We start from the raw sequence: 18,302 nt of genomic DNA on the forward strand, positions 1-18,302 counted from the left end.
TGAAGCCACCTATGACAATAAGTGTAGGCATGTTTACTGACAATAAAAATCTATATGAATAAAACTTACACTATTTTCCCAAGCAAATTTCCTGAAGTCAACAAATCTTAAACCGAAAAGTGTCTGAAACAAGTTCTAAAATTCTCATTTCCTACATAAACAATTGAAGTGCATTAAAATGTTCAGTAAAGGTGGAAAAATTTATTTCGATTTTATACTTTAGGGATCATCCGTAAATGACGTAGCATTTTTCGAGTGATTTTAACACCCCCCTCCCCCATGGTAGCATTTCGTCACAAACCTCTAAATACCCCCTGCTAATTACTTAGCTTGACGGTAACTCTCCCTTCCCCCTTTGACCCAGTAAAATTTAAAAACAAAATAGAAAAAGATGTTAGTTATTCCCCTTTAAAAAAGCTACGTAGCATGACATGACCCCCTACCCCCCTGTCGTCACACATCATCCCAAAATACAAAACTCCCCCTCCCTCATATAATGCTACGTCATTTATGGATGGTCCCTTAGTGATTATATCTGCAGGCAATGTTAGCTTAGCAGCAGGCGGGGTACGGAGTGCTGCAACAAAGTGACATGTTTCGCAGCTATCAAATATAGCTGTTGAAACACGAACAGCGGGTGCTGATTAGCGTGGGATTGTACTTCTCTTCTTTCCGATTTTCAATCATAGTAACATCAACGCTAGATGAAAAGGGTTTCAAAATTGTGAAAGTTGATTCTGGCCCAATGCTGAAATAACCACCTTACATAATAGGTCGATCTTTGGGAACCGACTATTATGAGTGATTTTGGTTTTGAGTTTTGTTAAGGGAGTTGCCTATTTCACAAGATCGAAAAAATAAACAGGCATGGCAGTGCAATGGTCGTATGGAATGCCCCTCACTCATCCTGTCAATTTTGCGTTTTCTCCATTTTTCCATAGGTGGGAAAAATTTATCGGAATAAGTTACAGCTTGTTCTATTCATAATTATTTTCTCTTATCCTTGGTCCTTAAATCTCAGTTAAAAATCACTTTCAGTATTTTTGTCGCTCGGGAAAGTTAAAATTTTATTCCGAAAATGTACATACCCTAAAAACGATAAAAAAGGTTACGATTTTATGAATTTCTTTAATTATTACAAATTGGACTTTTCCAGCCTACTTGAACTGCAGTGATGAGGCATTTTACTCTTTATCACAAATTCGTAATGTTCCAATGTTTTTTAACGAACTTTTTCTAAGCTTTTCTAATATCTTGGCGACTTATTTTATCTCTTCCAAAGCAGGCCACCCCCTTAAGCCTAGTGAGAAAAAAAGATATATTTATTATACCCAAATTTGAACGAGTGAAGACGATTTTAAGCGAAGGTGATAAAAATGCCAATATAATTACATATATTCGGTTTAAGTAATCTATCATATGATCAGATGCGCAACCCACCATAAATTTCAACAGTTCATAAGCTATCAATTTCAAAGGCAATCACTAACAACACTAATGGACTAACAACCTTCACCATACTATGAACAGAAAGTCCCTTGGTTTGATCACCAGTCACATCAATGTCGTTCCTTGAACGACTTTCCTCGTAATCGATATTTCAAATGATCCACATTATTTCACGTGTTCTGAATCACTTCACCGATACTCACAGGATATCTCACTGAGTACTTCGATTTTCCCTCGACAGGTTCCGTCCCGATCAACAGCTCCCAGCACGCCGCATGACCATCCGGTAGAAGTTGGTTGCTCATCTCTGCCACCGCTACCCGTAATTTTTCCTCTCGCACGAATTTCGTTTCACTATCCGTACCGATCGGGTTCATGAATCGCACGAATTCTTCGATCGCGAGTTTGCAGCTATCGGTCCAGTAGCAATATCCCAGCGTCTGCCGACGGGTCCAAAAGAGTCGCGGATAGGGCCGACAGGTTCCCATCAATTTTTCCGTTATCGTTTGTCTAACACTGTGCAGAAATTTGGCGGGAACTTTTTCGTGCCCACCTTCGACGGGAGCTTCGATGAAAAACATCAAATTGATCATCGATCGGGAGCTGCCCTTCTCCACGTTCCATATTGCATCCAGTCCTTCGAGAAAGCCGCGGAAATGTGATCCATGGAAAAGTTTGATCAAATTTGTCACGATAGTACGGTAGATAAGAAGTGTTATGAAAAACAGCAGGATAAGTGGAGATATCGGAACAAATAGTAGGAAGGCACAGGCATTGAATAGCAGTTGCTTCATGTTGGATATTTTCACGCGAATTTTCACACACGAGCGTGATATTGGTTCATCACTGGCAGCGTTACGCCTTAGATATGATCGATTATGTATCTTCAGCACTGATTATGTTCGACTGTTTCGCACCTGTTGGTTTTGGTGCTGTGGAAAGATTTCGAACCTACCGCGTTGATCGTTCGGCGTGAACTGACGCGAGACAATGCTAAGTCGGCGGGCAGTGCCCAACCGTGGCGCACGTGTGCTGTTTTTTGATGTCGGTTAGATATAAAGGTGATGTTGAAGTTTGTTCGCATCTTAATCATTAGCGTTGTTGGGAATATTGTATTGTTTTGGTTTTTGCGATGCACAATGTATGTATGTATGACAGTGGATTTCACACCTTACAAGGATAAGTGGTGACAGTTTTGCAACGAATATCTCTGTCGTTTAGCGATGCACTACTTCATTTGCAGGACTTGGCTAGTGATTGCTGTAGCTCTGGTTCAGTTTTGAAATAGGTAAAGAGAAGGAATGACTAAATGCTTGGAAGAAAGGACCACTATAAAGATTGTTATCAAATATTCTAATATAATTTCTTTGGCTAATCGATATGTTTCTGCGATAATTATATTTACCTTCGTTGGGTGTTAACTTTTTGTAGCGCATAAGGTGTTAACAGGTAAATATGACCCGAATTTCAAACGCAGTTTAGAAATTATTTTTGTGATTTGTGTGAAACATTCCTCGTGTGTACGTAAAAACGGCTGGTCGGGACTGGTGTTAAGGTAGTGCAGAAGTTCTGATTTGTTTTTCTAAGGGCATAGCGAAATCAATTTTTGCCTTTCTCAATAGAAAGGTATTGTAATTGCTTTGAAAACCGACTTTTAACGGAGGCCCGGAGGGCCGAGTGACATATACCATTCGATTCAGTTCGTCGAGTTCGGCAAATGTCTGTATGTGTGTATGTATGTATGTGTGTGTATGTGTGTGTATGTGACCAAAAATGTCACTCATTTTTCTCAGTGATGGCTGAACCGTTTTTGACAAACTTAGTCTCAAATGAAAGGTGCAACGTTCCCATAGGCTGCTATTGAATTTCTAATGGATCCGACTTCCGGTTCCGGAATTACAGGGTGATAAGTACGAACACGCAGAAAATGTCGATTTTAATAAATTCTGCAATGAATGTATAAAGGTGAAATTTTTTTCCAAAATATGACCACAACTGCTTCGATTTGTAGTATTAGGTCACTAACATCCATTCAAAGTCTCTTTGGCCACATTGGCCACCATCCTCGGTTCCGGAAGCCCCGGCGGAAGTATCTAAATTCAGAATAACAGTCACATCGGTTTCTCGGAGATGGCTGGACCGATTCGACTAAACTTGGCCTCAAATGAAAGGTATTGCGTCCCCGTAAATGGCTATTTAATTTCATCTCGATCCGACTTCCGGTTCCGGAGTTACAGGTTGTGGCGTGCGATCACATAGCAAATTGTGATTCAAACCGATACTCCGATGAAAGCAAAAAAGGTAAAAATTTCGCTAAAATGTCTCTCAAACAATTTAAATTTGCTGTTCTAGGTCACCGACGGCCAAACAAACTTTCGTTGACTACATTGACCACCATAGACGGTTCCGGAAGTGCCCGGGAAAAGCGGCCATCTTTCAAAATTTACGAACTCACATCAGTTTCCCGGAAATGGTTAGGCCGATTTTCACAAACTTAGTCCCAAATGATAGCTATAATATCCCCACAGATGTCTATAAAATTTCGTACGGATCGCTTATATGAGTCCGGAAATATAGACTAAATCGTCCTGTCATATATGAAATTCCCATATAAGCCGGAACTCAAATTTTTTTTCAAAGCGGGGACCTCATGAAATTTCAGAAATCGAATTCATATTTTTGATGCCAAACATCTTTAAAATGCATGAAACGTCGAGATTTTATGTTATCTCGAAAAAAATTTTTTTTATAAAAATCGACTTTTTGGGACTTTGCCGATTTTGCACCTTTTTTCAGTTCAATATTACCGTGGCTGTTTTTTCTTCTTCAAAATTTTAGAACTCGAATAATGATTTATTTTCCTGTATATAGTTGTCATGTGATGTATAATAATAAAATGTAATATATGCATTTAAAAGCTTTTAATGAATATAAACAACGCACACATTCTCGTGATTCATGATTGAGAAAGGCACAATTGCACCGCTAGGTGGATTAAAATAGGTTTTTTAGTAGCAAATCAATGTGTTTTTTTTTAATGTTTAATGCGTTTATTAGACACGGCTCATAGTGGTAGCTTAACGGAGCCGTGGATCTTTTATATGTTTACAAAATGTTAAAATAAAATACAAACAAATCTTATCGTGGAGACCATCTTTTGCGGGGGCGAAAAATTTGTCTATTAGCATGTTTTGCCAGGGACCTCCCTGACTCTTTTGTTTTTCACGTCCAGGTCGAAGCTGGCTTGGTGCCCGCGATCAGATGCTCTTCTTTGCTTCTTACACTGATTGTTGACCAGTGTACATCCGTCGTCATTGTTATTACTTTCCTTGCCGATATTGCTTGCAGTTGATTTTGGGGGGCTGGATGCTTTTTTGTGGTTGTTTACGGTTTGAACAGCTGCCACACATTTGGCCAACGTTTGTGGTTCAGGAATTGGTGTTGAAAAGTCTGTTTTGGATTGGCAATCTGTTGAGATGAATTTTCCTCTGCATGTTCCTCGCAAGGTTTCCCATGTTGTGCTTACAATACTTGCACGTAGGAGTATGCCGCTCATGAGTGCAAAGCGTAGTTTGTTTAATTGTAGTTCCATGAGTTTTGAGTTTTATTGTCAAGTATGATGGTACAGGCCTTTCGACCCGTATCCTCACTATAAAAACGAGTACGAGTACCCGGAAAGAAGTTTCTCCAAGTATCAGGTGAAACGGATTCTACTTCTACGTATTGCGACATGCATTTTGCAATTGGCTCAGGCGGGGTACGAGGTGATAGGTCATGTAGCTTTACATCTATATAACCATTTTCAATATACATGGGAATCTTAATTCCAACGTTGTCACTTTCAACCACGTGTTTTGAGTTGTTCTGCAAAACGAAACGCTCGGTTTAGGCTAACTTGTTGAATTATATTAACACTGCATTGCGAATATGATGATACTGAAGGTACGCGACTTCGGTAAGCCTTCATTTTTACCTTCAGAAGGAATTTCACTTCACAAAAACTCGATCGTATTACACAAAAAATATAAAGTAAAGGACCGCTGCATTGGGTCGGAGTGGACCTTTTTCGTCAACTTTTCTCACGATGATATGGATAATTCGTAATGTTTCCTGTGTTCTTAAGACAATGCACACTAGATCGAGAGGTCGGTTGTTCACTTGGCTCGATTGTAGGTCTGATTCCGGCAGAAGTAGAAAGAATATGCGGTTTCTCTTTAGCGATCAAATTGGGTTAAATCAAAATTTGTTTATACGGGGACACGTTGCTAGCTTCAATACAATTGGATTTTTGTGTTCCGAACTCGTCTCATCAGCAGCTAATAGATTCACTATGCTATATTTCGCCTTAGTGGAGAACAATTTTGGTAAAAACTATTTTTTCACTATTAAGGAAAAAATCGTTTAAAACCATCTTTGCGCTTGAAGAGCACTAAACCTGTAACCTTGCGGGACATATACTCTTAATTCTTAATACTCTTAATTCTCTGTACACACGCGCATCTTTCTCGTTAGCGCCTGTCCAGAAGTTAATAACTATTGTATTGTCTTTAATCAGCTTTTTAGCAGGTTCATGTTTCAAAATAATGGATACTTGTTTAGTTCACTGACTGTCGTTTTCCGAATTGGATTAATATTCCAATGTCAGCATGTCATTCTTTATTTTATTCAAGTATTGAACACAAATCTTCTCTCAAACCAAGTATGTACTCGAAAATATACCTGCCTCAACATCCACGCATCATTGCCATACGAGGTAGTAAGGAGTATCAGCAATTTGTACAACGCTTTTTTGGTTTATTTTGATGGGGTATTGCTGAGCTGTGGGCCCACAACATGTAAGCTTTAAAAATAAAACTTGTATCTTGCGTGCGCTACCTACTATACATCCGAATCTTGCGTGCACTTTTTACGATTCCGCGTGGAGATCTTCTTATGTAGCGGGGAAACATTTGCTGCATCAAGTACTTCAATATGGGAAATCAGGAATCAGAATATATTGGCTCAAATGGCTCTCTCATTTCCTGATCTTTTCATCATTTCCTGAGCGGAAGAAAAGGGAACGGAGGAGCACAAAAACAAACAGTAGGTAACTTAAACTCACAAGTAGTCCAAATCGCCTGCGAGTAAGCCTAAAGCTCTTTACCACATTGGATAAGAAACTTTAGTATGTCTCTAAGTTTCAGGCGTCCACACACGTGTCGTGCATGTGAGGACGGTCGAAAATTCGAAATCTATAATTGCGCTACTGCTGGACAGTTGCATATCAGATGATATGACGTTCCGTAGTCGGTTTCACAAAGATCACATAAAAATGACTAAGCGCGCTAAATAGTTTATCATTGACTGGACCGTTATCACCCCTCTCCTTTGCCACCACACAAGGCATCCGAATGACAGTATTGGACGTACGACGTACGAGAAATCCAAAATATGTATTTGGGTTTGAGACCCAAAGTTTTTCCAAGAGTTTACCTGTAACTCCAACGTATTTTACTTGATCTGCACATAGCAATTCAGAATGAAAGAACTGCAAGGAACGAACTCCGGTTATTATTCGTTTCTTCTTGAAAAGAACCATAGCACTTTTGTTTGGAAAAACTGATAATTTAACATGTGTCGACATGTTAAATTATCAGTTCAACACTGTTCGACAGTTCTTAATACTTGTTGCATTAAGTCAAAGATTGTCTCGTTGCAAAATTCAGTAATTAGTATTTGGTTGCCGTCAAGTTGGAAATTCAATCTCATTAAATGTTCTCAATAAGTTGTGTGCAACCAGGTTACATAACAAAGGAGATAGAATTCCACCCTGATGACAACCGCAAATATTCAACTTCCGTATCTCTTCCTGTCTTAATGACGAGAGCAAGACTGATAAGCATGATCTTTTTCAAAACATGTCTGAGATTATCAAATCTTTCGTGCAGTAGCATGGGAAATATCCCATCTTTTCCAGGTGGTTTGTATGGAGCAAAACTATGTAATCGATTCCGTGGTTACCAATGTGTGAACTAGCGCCGACGAGTCCGAATCACCAAAATGAGATCTGTGAACGTTGTTCAGCTCCGGATCGATATAACCTGGAAAGTGTGCGGCGAATAGACAATTAAGAACATCTTTATCCTCCATCTCACAAACGCCATCTCTGGTCTTTAAGGAGTCTGAATCTGAATATCTTTCTATTTTGAGAGGATTTTATTCAACCTGCTAGCCTCGTTCAGACTAGTGACCATAGTGCATAGGTTTTGCTAACCAGCACGCTCTGAAAATCTAAGACATTTCTTATATGCATTACCCTGGAAAGCCCTGGAGTCATCATACTGACGCCGGTTCCAAGTTCTTCTCATATCCTTCTTCACTCTTTCAAGCTCAGCCCTCTACCAAGGGGTTCCCCTAGTCGATATAACAGTGGGAAGTTGACAAGCTTCTTTCTTCCCTTAAGACCTTCTCAACAGGATGAAAGAGAAGGCAAACGTGATTTGTAGAAAAGGTGCCCGTCTGATGGGACAGGAAAAACTCGAACGGAAATTTCAAGTCTCCAACCCGCAGGTTGCCTCACTGCACTGCCTACCCAAGATTAATAAAAACCCAGTGTATATATACCGGATGAAATGAAAACATACTCTATTACCTACGGAAAAAGATAAAAAATAGTGTAGATCTGGTTTAGCAATTGAAGGATTTTGAAGTAAGATGAGGGGAAATTCTGGTATCGTTTGATGTGACTTCACTTTTCCCAAATGTGCCGGTGTCTGATGCCTTAGAAAGTCTACGACGGCATCTGGAACGGAGTAGCGTAGCGCCCTATCAGGCCGAGACTTACCTTTCAGTATTTTGTGAATCAAGTTTCAAGAAAACAAGGGCATAGACAGAACGCAATAACATTAGAGCCGGATAAAAACACGAACAACGAATTTTCTTGCCGTTTTACCCCGCAATTACCGATCCAGTTTAATCCTCTCAAAAGTACCATGGTTACAATGTCATTTACAAAGGCGGTAACACACCTAAGGACCTCTTGTGTAAGCTCAAAGATCAAAAATCCACAAGCTACAGATACTATTTCATACGACTTTAGCAGGGCAGATTATTCTTCGATGTACCAATTTCTCGGCAGTGTCAATTGGAACGACGTACTTGCCAATTGCGATGCTAATCGGGCCGCCCTACCATCTTACATCGCGATACGTGACTATCAACAACACTTATAAGCGGCTAAACAAAAAAAATATTCGCAACTTATCAACAACAACGGACAAACTAAAAATCGGTCCAAAAAGCTTCTGGAAGTACGTCTATAGGCAGAGGAAAGAAAGCAGACTTCCAAGTATCATGGTTAATTGCGATAATGACGCATCCTCAACTGAAGCTAGTTGCAGCCTTTTCCGTGATCACTTTAATATAGTGTATTCAGCAACGAAGTCCTTGACAGAAATTCAATCTTAAGGACATGCTGAACAGAGTCTCAAAGTGGCCGCTAAAATGGCTGCCGTCGTTTCTGCTTCTTCTTTTTATTTCATCGTCAAAATCAAAACATTGCATTGGCGTGCAAGATAAAATCGTTTGTAACTTGAATGTCTTATCTCAGATAGCTTATAAATTGTATCATTGTATGCAAGCACATGCAGATGAATAGATTCTCTTCACGGAATTTTCATTCGCTTGTAATTTGTAATTTGAAACTTTGTATCTCTTTATTTTTCAAAACAAAAGCAACACGTGGTGCAAAAATCAGTCGGCTGATTGCTGAACGATACGCTTGTGTGCGTGCTATCTCCTATCGGTGTATTACGTTCTAGCCGCACACAGACGCTGAACGTAACCCGAACATAGCCGAACCATTGTTGTGATTTTGGCATCGCTTCACCTTAAGGTTGGACAGAGAATGGGCAAAAAACGAAAAGGACGGGCCAATGGTTGGGTGGTAAGCATGACCCCAGTTGGTCTGGGTTCAATCCCAGTCGAGGTCGTTGAGATTTTTCAGTGGTGAGGTCACGCCTTCCTTCGGAAGGGAAGTAAAGCCGTTGGTCCCCGGTCCATGAGTTGATGGGTCGATATCCAGTCCAGATAGTGGGACTGTCACCTTTCTGGCATCGGTGTTTGGCCTCGTAGCGGAAATAGTCCGACGGAAAATAAATAGAATTGGAAGAAGAAAAAAAAAACGAAAAAAAACAGTTTTTTTTCACACAGTGTGTTAGATCCTCATCAAAATCAATCAGCTTATGTAGAATGTTGTTACGGTACTGCTGATTGATTTTTATGAATATCTAACACTCGGTGTGGAAAAAAACTGCTTTTTTCGTATTCGATTTTTGTCAATTCTCTGTTCAACCTTAAAAGCGGCAAATAATGCTCCGTGCTTTCTATCCGTGGATTTCCATAACTTGTCTCTAATGCGGTGGTTCTAGAAGCGTGCTCACTCCTAAAATGTTCATCCAATCCCGGCCCAGATGGCATTCCATCGATCGTTTTGAAAAATTGTACAACTAACGTCGCGTCTCCATTGGCAATTCACTCGCACTCGCACTCTACAGGAACATTCTCAGAAATCTGGAAAAAGTCGTTTCTTTTTTTCTCGAACTATGTGGCATTGTAGCTTTATGTGCATCGTCTAAGCTGTTCGAGTTTGTATTAGTAGCTTCATGTCAACAAGGGTTCTTTCCCAAGCGTTCAGTAATCACCAATCTAGTTTGCTATACTTCCTACATCATCCAGGAGATGGAAAAAGGACATCAAACGGATGCAATTTACACCGATCGGTCCGCTGCATTTGATCAAATTAATCACGAAATCGCCATAGCGTAACTCAAGCGTCTCGGTTTCCACGGAATGTTACTCAACTGGCCAAGCTCGTATCTTGTTGGCCGCCAAATGTCAGTGAAAGTAGTAGGTAGTATCTCTAAAACAATTGCCGTTCCATCTGGTGTACCACAAGGAAGTCATCTTGGACCTCTCCAATTTTCAATTTACAGCAATGACGTCAATCGCTCTTTGAAATAATTTAAGTTTTCCTACTTCGATGGTTTTAAATTTCACTTAAGAATTTGTAATCTAATGCCCAGTTTCTGCAACAGCAGCTCGATATCTTCGCTAACTGGTGTGAATTCAAGAAAATGGTGCTGAATGCATCAAAGTGCTCTACTATCACCTTCACTTGTAAACGAAACTCTATCATATTCCTTTATTCGCTGCTAGGATCCAATTTGAAACGGTAGACCTGCATCATAATCTCAGGGTTATGCTAGATACTAAATGTGATCATTTTTGCTTCACTTGACCGAACAGCATCGAAAAGAGCATCCTACCAAATCATATTGAATTCATCAGAATATTCTAACTCGACAATATTTCAGTTATTTCAGTTCGAATTTATATATGCTGAAGCCCCTCACTACGCCCTATTCATCAACTACCTACGTCCATGAAATTGAGCTAAGGCTTTTGAATAATTCATCCGATAGTACCAATGTGATAAATCTAAAATATATGATGTTATTTTGGTGTGCTATATGAAATATCGTTGGTACACCTGTAGTGTTGGTAATAAAAATAATTGCTGGTATTTAATTCGATCTATCGAACTTCGAACAGCTATAACTTGTTTTAAAAACATTATAACACCATACATCATTCGGCAAACTTGTTCAGCATATCCTGGACTACATTTCTATCTCATTGTTGGTATACTGCAGGAAGAATTATAGTCTGTAGAATTGAAAGTGCAAAAAGTAGGTTTTCCCATACTAATTTCCATACAAATTTCAAACACAATGCGCTACGCCAGGTCAAAACCAATCGACTCCAAATGTTGCACAATTATTTGGGACCAGAAATGGAACCAAAAAAGTGCTGTGCTCGGTTGATGTGGTTATGATTACGTTTTTCCATATAACAATGCCCCATCCTAAAGCTATAAGTAATAACTATCATTAAATTCAAAAAAAAAAAAATCGAGAAAAAGTGCTACTTTCTCACGTGCTAATTAATTACTAATGCTTTTTCATTAGTTTACATGGAAGAGAAATTTTCAACTTTCTGTGTCTTAAACTAAAACAGTTATGGCACTTCGACTAACTCCACGAAGTCTTATTGACCCCAATACTAAAAGATTAATTTTATAATCAATTTCTGCTCATAAAAGTAACGGTAAGGTGTGTCGATCTACGTAATAAATTCAATGCACTGTCTGATAGGGAGTTGATCAGGTGTAGCAAATTAAAGATGGATTTTTGTCTTGATTAGGTTTTCTTAGCATCACGTGCATAACACCACCAATTTATGTTAAAAGAGCTGACGTTAACAAATGATTCATCAGTTAGACACGTGCATGGCATTTGGTGTAAATATGTGGTGTAAGAGTTTTCAGCACAAACAAGTAACTTCATGCTTTAGTTTTATTGATGATTTCGATGTTTCGATCTCTCGCATGAAACAATCACAATCACATATTAGCTCACTGGTGCTATTATTATAACAGTAAAGAGTAATTAATGGTGATTGTCGTTCATAAACTTTGTTTGATGTACTGAAACACACTGGTTATATGAATCATGTACAGTACACTTCAAACGAGACCTCATTGCAGTTGTGATAATATAACTTTGAAAAGAATAATTTAATCGAAAAATTGCCTATCAAGTAACCACACGACTGTCGTGAACGGTCTTTAACTATGGAGCAGCCCCATTAGTGCAGTTCGTTCACAGGGATATTAAAAAAGTAATATAATAGATTCATATCACTAATCTAATGTATGAAAGATTAACGATAGGAAAAACGGCAAACCAGCACCGCCAGCATCGAACCGAACCAAGCGAAAACCGCTTCGCAATCAAGTCAATCCAACTCGAACGCATTTGACCCCATGCGCCCACCCATCGCGTGCTTGACGCAACAATCAGCTAACGGAGACGGGCGTTTCTTTAAAGCACGGTTTCGTGACCCGAAAATTATGCACAACGTTTGACGTTATTTTGCATTTGCACACCACAAGGACTCATCGATATGCTGCGACGGCATGACTAATGTGTATCAGCGCAAAAGTAGGATTGATTTCGAGGCCACTTCCGGAGGATCTGAAGGAAAAAGGCTAAACAGAAAAATACCGTGCCTATGATGGACCAATATGAATCTTTGGAGGAGTGTTTTCGATGCGGATTTTTTCTAGTGTATGTCTAAATTCTAACAGCGAAGCTTTTGAGACTATCTTTTTAAACATTTTAATTTTTGCATGATAACTAATCTCATTTACAAATCTACAATAGTTTGCAAAGGTCAGTTGAGATTGCAAACAAAGAGCGGATTGCAAAAGTATCGGATTATGTGCGTGGGAGAAAGTATCGTATTTCGCAGTTAAAAAAGAGAGCGGATACATTTTAGAAGATATGTTCCATGTCTAGTAAATTGTTCGTTAGTAAATTTATTTTCGTTTTTTTTGTTAAATAGTCGAATTTTAAAAATAAAATGACTGCGTTCGTAGGGATACCCACTATCGTCACATGTTGATGATGATGATAATATGGGAGCCCACCATCAGTGCATGGAATATTCTGGTGGCTGCTTTTAACAGCAAAGGTAGAAATGTATTGTCAAATGACGCTCACATTATCGTTATATGAAGGGTCAAAAGGAAACGGATCCATAAACAAAGTCATTTATGCGCCATCCGGGAAGGCAGAGCATCTACTTTCAACGATATGATCCAGATTTTTGAATAGTGCAATTTTCAGTAGGGTAAGGTGGGGCAAATCCGACCGTTGGGTAAACCCAACCCCCCTCTGTTACCGAAAATCAGAAGCACTACGCGAACTAATATCAATGTTGTCGTGTAGAGCATCGAAAATAATCATAATGGTGGTAAGACAGCATTTCATTAGTCTACATTGAGATGCTCAAACGACAAAAACTGTGTTTTTACAACTTTTGATTTGACTTTTGTGCATCATTGACTACAGGATATTTCTGATTGTTAAAGTGATTGCATAATAAATGTAAGTGGATTTAAATTCTTTGATTAAAGTCCTACAAAGTGCGTAGAAGAATTTAGTTCAATCTTTTTCATATTTTTTTTTAATTGCATCGTAATTAAAAATGACGCGGTGGGGCAACGAAAGACACAAAAACGTGATGATTATAGTATTCATCGAGCAATTACTCCGATGCAAATGGGAATATCATTACGTGCTACTGCTCGTGATTTTAGCATTCCAAGGTTGACATTGAACTCCATTTTCTTCATGTTACAATTCAATGACACAACGTTCATTGATTTATCATTGAAAAACCATCAAATTTGGATAATATCTGCACTAAATCAACTAAAAACATAGGGGGTCGGGTTTACCCCACCATTTTTGAAAACAGCTAAAATGAACATTTTTGTAAAACGCTTGTATCACAAGATATTCCAAAGATCCAAATAAAATGCTATTTATAGAAGTTGCCCAAGAGTCTCGCCTTTAATTTGGTATATAAAACGACTTGATCCGATGTAAAATGAGCATTTAACAGCCAAAACCATTTACTAGGTCGGATTCGCCCCACCTTACCCTACTCTTTAGGGCGCTAACAGATGGGTTGTGTCAGATAGGAACGTTAGGCACAACAGTATTAGGGGACATGCATAAATAACTTAGCTTTTTTGGGGGTAGGGTTTTGCTAACCTTTGTGTGACGTAGCATTAAGCTTAAATTTTTTGACGGGCATCATTGATTAGAGAAATAATTTTCTGTTTTCCCATTCCTAATAAAAATAAAATAAAATTCATAAAAGTTACTTTTCACGCTATTTTTATGTGGTTGGGTTTTTGATTCGCAGAACTGTAAGCTAACAAAAAACATTAAATATTTTGTATGAGGTTTTTAATTTATTGGATACGTTTTCCCTGAGGCTGAAAAGAGACTTTACTGGGCATAGAAAGATTTATCGGTCGTCAAACAGTGAGATAACAAAGTTCATACAAGTTTCCTATCTTGTGCCTCTACGCGAGTCTAAGTCTATTGATGACATTTGGTCCTTAGATCGGCGACGCTGCCGACAGTAGCAGAATGAGAGGGTTCGATCAGCTCTAGTCGAGAAATCATTACCGTAAAAATAACTAGTTGATCGGAAATCAGTTGTCTTTAATCTGACTAGTATCGACGGGTCAATACGTACTGAAAATTCGCCGCGTGTTTCTGGGAATCCAATTTAAAATTCCGTTATTGGCAACAAGCCCGTGTATCAGGTTAACAATCCTTTATATTTCCCTTCAATGTTCGTTATTATAGCTCGTATACGTGTATTTCACAAACAATTCGATATGGAAAACAGGAAATATCCTTGATTTATAACAACTCGCACTATCACAACTCTTTGCCTGTATAATGTGTTATCACTCGGTAGTTTTCAACCCAGTAAATATATTGTAGAGAAGTAGCGAAATCTGTCTAAATATTGTTGCAGTAAATAGTGATCCGGCCCATTACGCAGATAACATTAGCTTTTTTAGGCAATACTCCTACGGTCGGTTCTGTGGAGTTCAAATTGCTTTTGTTTAGGGAATATAGGTTACTCTCGGTAGCCGGCTGCCCAGAGCTTAAAAACAAAAGCTAAGCAAGATTTTTTTCTTTTTCGAGCGCCCGGGTACTCGAAGTCTAACTGAACAACTTTACAGGTCGCATCGCTTGCTTGGAGCGAATCCTAGATCTCATACCCTTTCAAACCACCAACTCCGCGACACCTATGGAAGAGTCTGATGAATCGTCATCCTTCCGTTAAGTAGGTGAAGCATTAATACTTCCCGTCTACCTTATCCTGTATCCTTCCCCGTGAACGATAGAGATGGGGGCGGCCGGCAATGATGGCTATCATGTTGTTGATGATTTAATGTGGGTCAGATTGGTATGAACTCCTACTTACCATTTCCTAAGCAACTCTTATTAGATAATCAGCAGTCAAACATGATGAAGTCAGTGTGCAATCAACCAAAATCATCGTCACAACGCAACGCATATACAAGAAAGATTTATCTTCCTCACTTGTATACTTAGATTGGTAGCTGAATTCAATATTCTCTTCTGGTTGAATTAGGGCAAATTTAGTTGAATGTATGTTTTTGAAATCATCGGCAGCAAAACTGCAGGATTGTGAACTGAAAAATAAGTAATGAAAAATGAAACAATCGAAAAAAAATTCATCGACTGGTCGCTTGACGGGAAGGGAGGGGTGCGGTCTTGGAATTACGTTATATTCAAGGGGTAGGTAAGAATTTTGTGAAGAAATGATACGAGGAGAGAGGGGAGGTTCAAACATTGCGTCATTTTTATACGAACCCTAATATTGAAGATTTATGTAATCGATAAAAATATATTATGTAGGATACGAATATGATGAGAAACTAAAAATTCGAAGTCGGCTGTCTCACTATTTGTAATCAAAACAAAGGGTTTCTTACCACCTGAGGTTTCGGCATTTGGTGCTGACCTTTCCTAAGGGAAATAAAGTCTATTGATGTTCGTCAAATAACCGCCGCTCTACCATAGCATACGATTATGGTAACCAGATAGGCGTAATATCCAAAATGGAAACATTTATTGTGGGCTAGAATAAACAACTTATCTTGGGTTAGGTCCCGCAAGAACAGGGCTTTTGTTTTGCTGATGAGACCAGCGATAGCAGCAGTGAGAAGTAAACTCAATTTCCTTCATTGTTCACTATTCGCTTGTTTGTTAACAAGAATCTTAAATTCTGGTAAATCATCTATGCCGCCCTGAAACTTGGAGTTAGTCGGGCGAATGAACTGAAACTTTCAGTAGTGCGGTAAAATGTCAATTTCGAACGAAAATATGTATTGAAAGTGAAACTGTGAGTCATGCACTGATAGCATAGAGCTAGTCTATCAGGTGACTTTTGCTGTCGTCTTCATTTGAGTCATCCAGAGCTCACTGTCAATTGAATAACAGATTCTCGTCATATGACTTTTTTTTAACTGTTTAGTTTCAATTGAAAACCAACCTCACCTCAGCACTCTCTGAGGGTATGGAAGTGAACCATTCCAATTACCTACATTCAAATAAATGTGTTGACGCCACTTTGAGGGCAAGTTTTGGTCACCACAGAATAGTAAAAACCATCATCAATATGAAAGAAAGTTGATGACTGAGGCCATTTTGAACACAAAGATGACGACTTCTGGTTACCATAAAAGAATGAAAATTATTAATATGGAAGTCATATGAAAGGTGGTCGTCACGGGGATGAAGGAAATCAAAGATTGACGTCATTTTGAAAACCAAGATGGCGACTTTCGGTTACAACAAAGCATTGAAAACTATTACCAATATGGGTGCCATATGAAATGTAGAGCTTGAGTAGATGACGCCGTTAAAGTTATGATAATAATTACAAAATACTTGAGATATTAATCAAGTTTTACGTTCTTATAAAGGGGTTGTTAGCACTTGAACTCTAAATTGGGAATTAATCGATTCCTACAAAGCTTTAAAATGCTCATTAATATGGGAGCAATGTGAAATCGGGTCGTATTTGAAGGGAATGTGCTATAGGAAGTTTTTTTGGTTACGATAGTAGTTGACAAGATTTTGCTATTTGAATTTTTTTTCGTTACCATATTGTACCGCATTATCATTTGAAAACAAGTTGAAGAGAAGGTTTTTGGTAGAAATATGTCTGTAAATCGAATTTAGTGATTCCCTTTCTTACCTCTTTCAAAAGAACTCCATTATTTTATGAGGCGTTCGAAAGTTATTAACAGCGAAAGTCGTTATCTTAGATTTGGAAATGGCTTCATTTCAAATCATACCCGTCTTGATGGATGTTTTCACAATTTTGTGGTATCCGGAAACCGCCATCCTGTACCATCAAAATGGCCTCTACCATCACATTCGGTCATCTATGGACCAGCCTCTTTCAAATGTTACCCATATTGATGGAGCTAAACCTAGCTTTGTGGTAACCTAAAACCGCCATCTTGGATTCCAAAATGGCCTCAATATCATTTTCGGGCGTCTACTGACCTGCTCTTTCCAAATGATTCCCATATTTATGGTGGTCTTCACAATCATCAATTTTCGCCATCTACTGAAAAGCCCCTTTCAAATAACGCCCATATTCATTATGATTTTCTTTTTTATGGTTACGGAAACCGCCATCTTAGATACCAAAATGGCTTCACTCAACAATTTTCGGCTTCTGCTGACCACCACCTTTTAGTTGATGGAGGTTTTCTCTGCTCTGTGGTAACCGGTTGTCGCCATCTTTGGTTTCGGAATGAACTCAACCATAAATTTCCATTTCCTACTGACCCTAGCACCTTTTAAATGATACAGATAATGATGATGGTTTTCACTTTTTTGTGGTTACCAGAGACCGTCATCTTGAATTTCAAAATGGCTTCAATCCTCAATTCCCCTCATCTTCTGTCCACCATCTTTCAAATGTTGAACCATTTTGATAGTGGTTTTTTCCGGTCTTGGGTTTTAAAACGGTCTCAACCATCGATTTCCGTTTTCCATTGACGAGTCCCTTTCGAATGATATTCTTATTGCCATCATCTTGGATTTCGACCTTAGACTTTTGATGAGTTCGACTGTTTACCCCAATATCATTTGACTGGTGTTCACTGGGTCAATTGAAAGCGGGACCTTTTCATTTGACGGGATCAGACGAAGGAGATAGCATATGAGCTGCGATTCATTTGAAAGCGACGGTGAATGAAGGACCATGAGCCTTGCCTCAATGCAATACAAATCCCTGCAAGGCGGCCATTTTTTCCTAGCCAATATCTGCCTTTGTCGGAATCAAAGCAACCCAATCCAATAGCATGGATAACATGGCCCTAGAAGCGGCTAGGC

The 18,302-nt window shown here is 38.9% G+C and overlaps 1 protein-coding gene across 1 annotated transcript in view; it reads right to left on the reverse strand.

The window, feature by feature from the left end:
- LOC131686814 (uncharacterized) overlaps nucleotides 1-2,409 on the reverse strand; it is a 34,905-nt gene extending 32,496 nt beyond the window's left edge. The window contains exon 1 of the mRNA XM_058970808.1: nucleotides 1,653-2,409. Coding sequence (XP_058826791.1) covers nucleotides 1,653-2,243 — 591 coding nt within the window. The 5' untranslated portion in view covers nucleotides 2,244-2,409. The remainder of the gene's footprint in view (nucleotides 1-1,652) is intronic.
- Nucleotides 2,410-18,302: the final 15,893 nt, after the last annotated feature.

Source organism: Topomyia yanbarensis, chromosome 3, assembly GCF_030247195.1.
Source record: "Topomyia yanbarensis strain Yona2022 chromosome 3, ASM3024719v1, whole genome shotgun sequence".
NCBI classification, from domain to species: domain Eukaryota; kingdom Metazoa; phylum Arthropoda; class Insecta; order Diptera; family Culicidae; genus Topomyia; species Topomyia yanbarensis.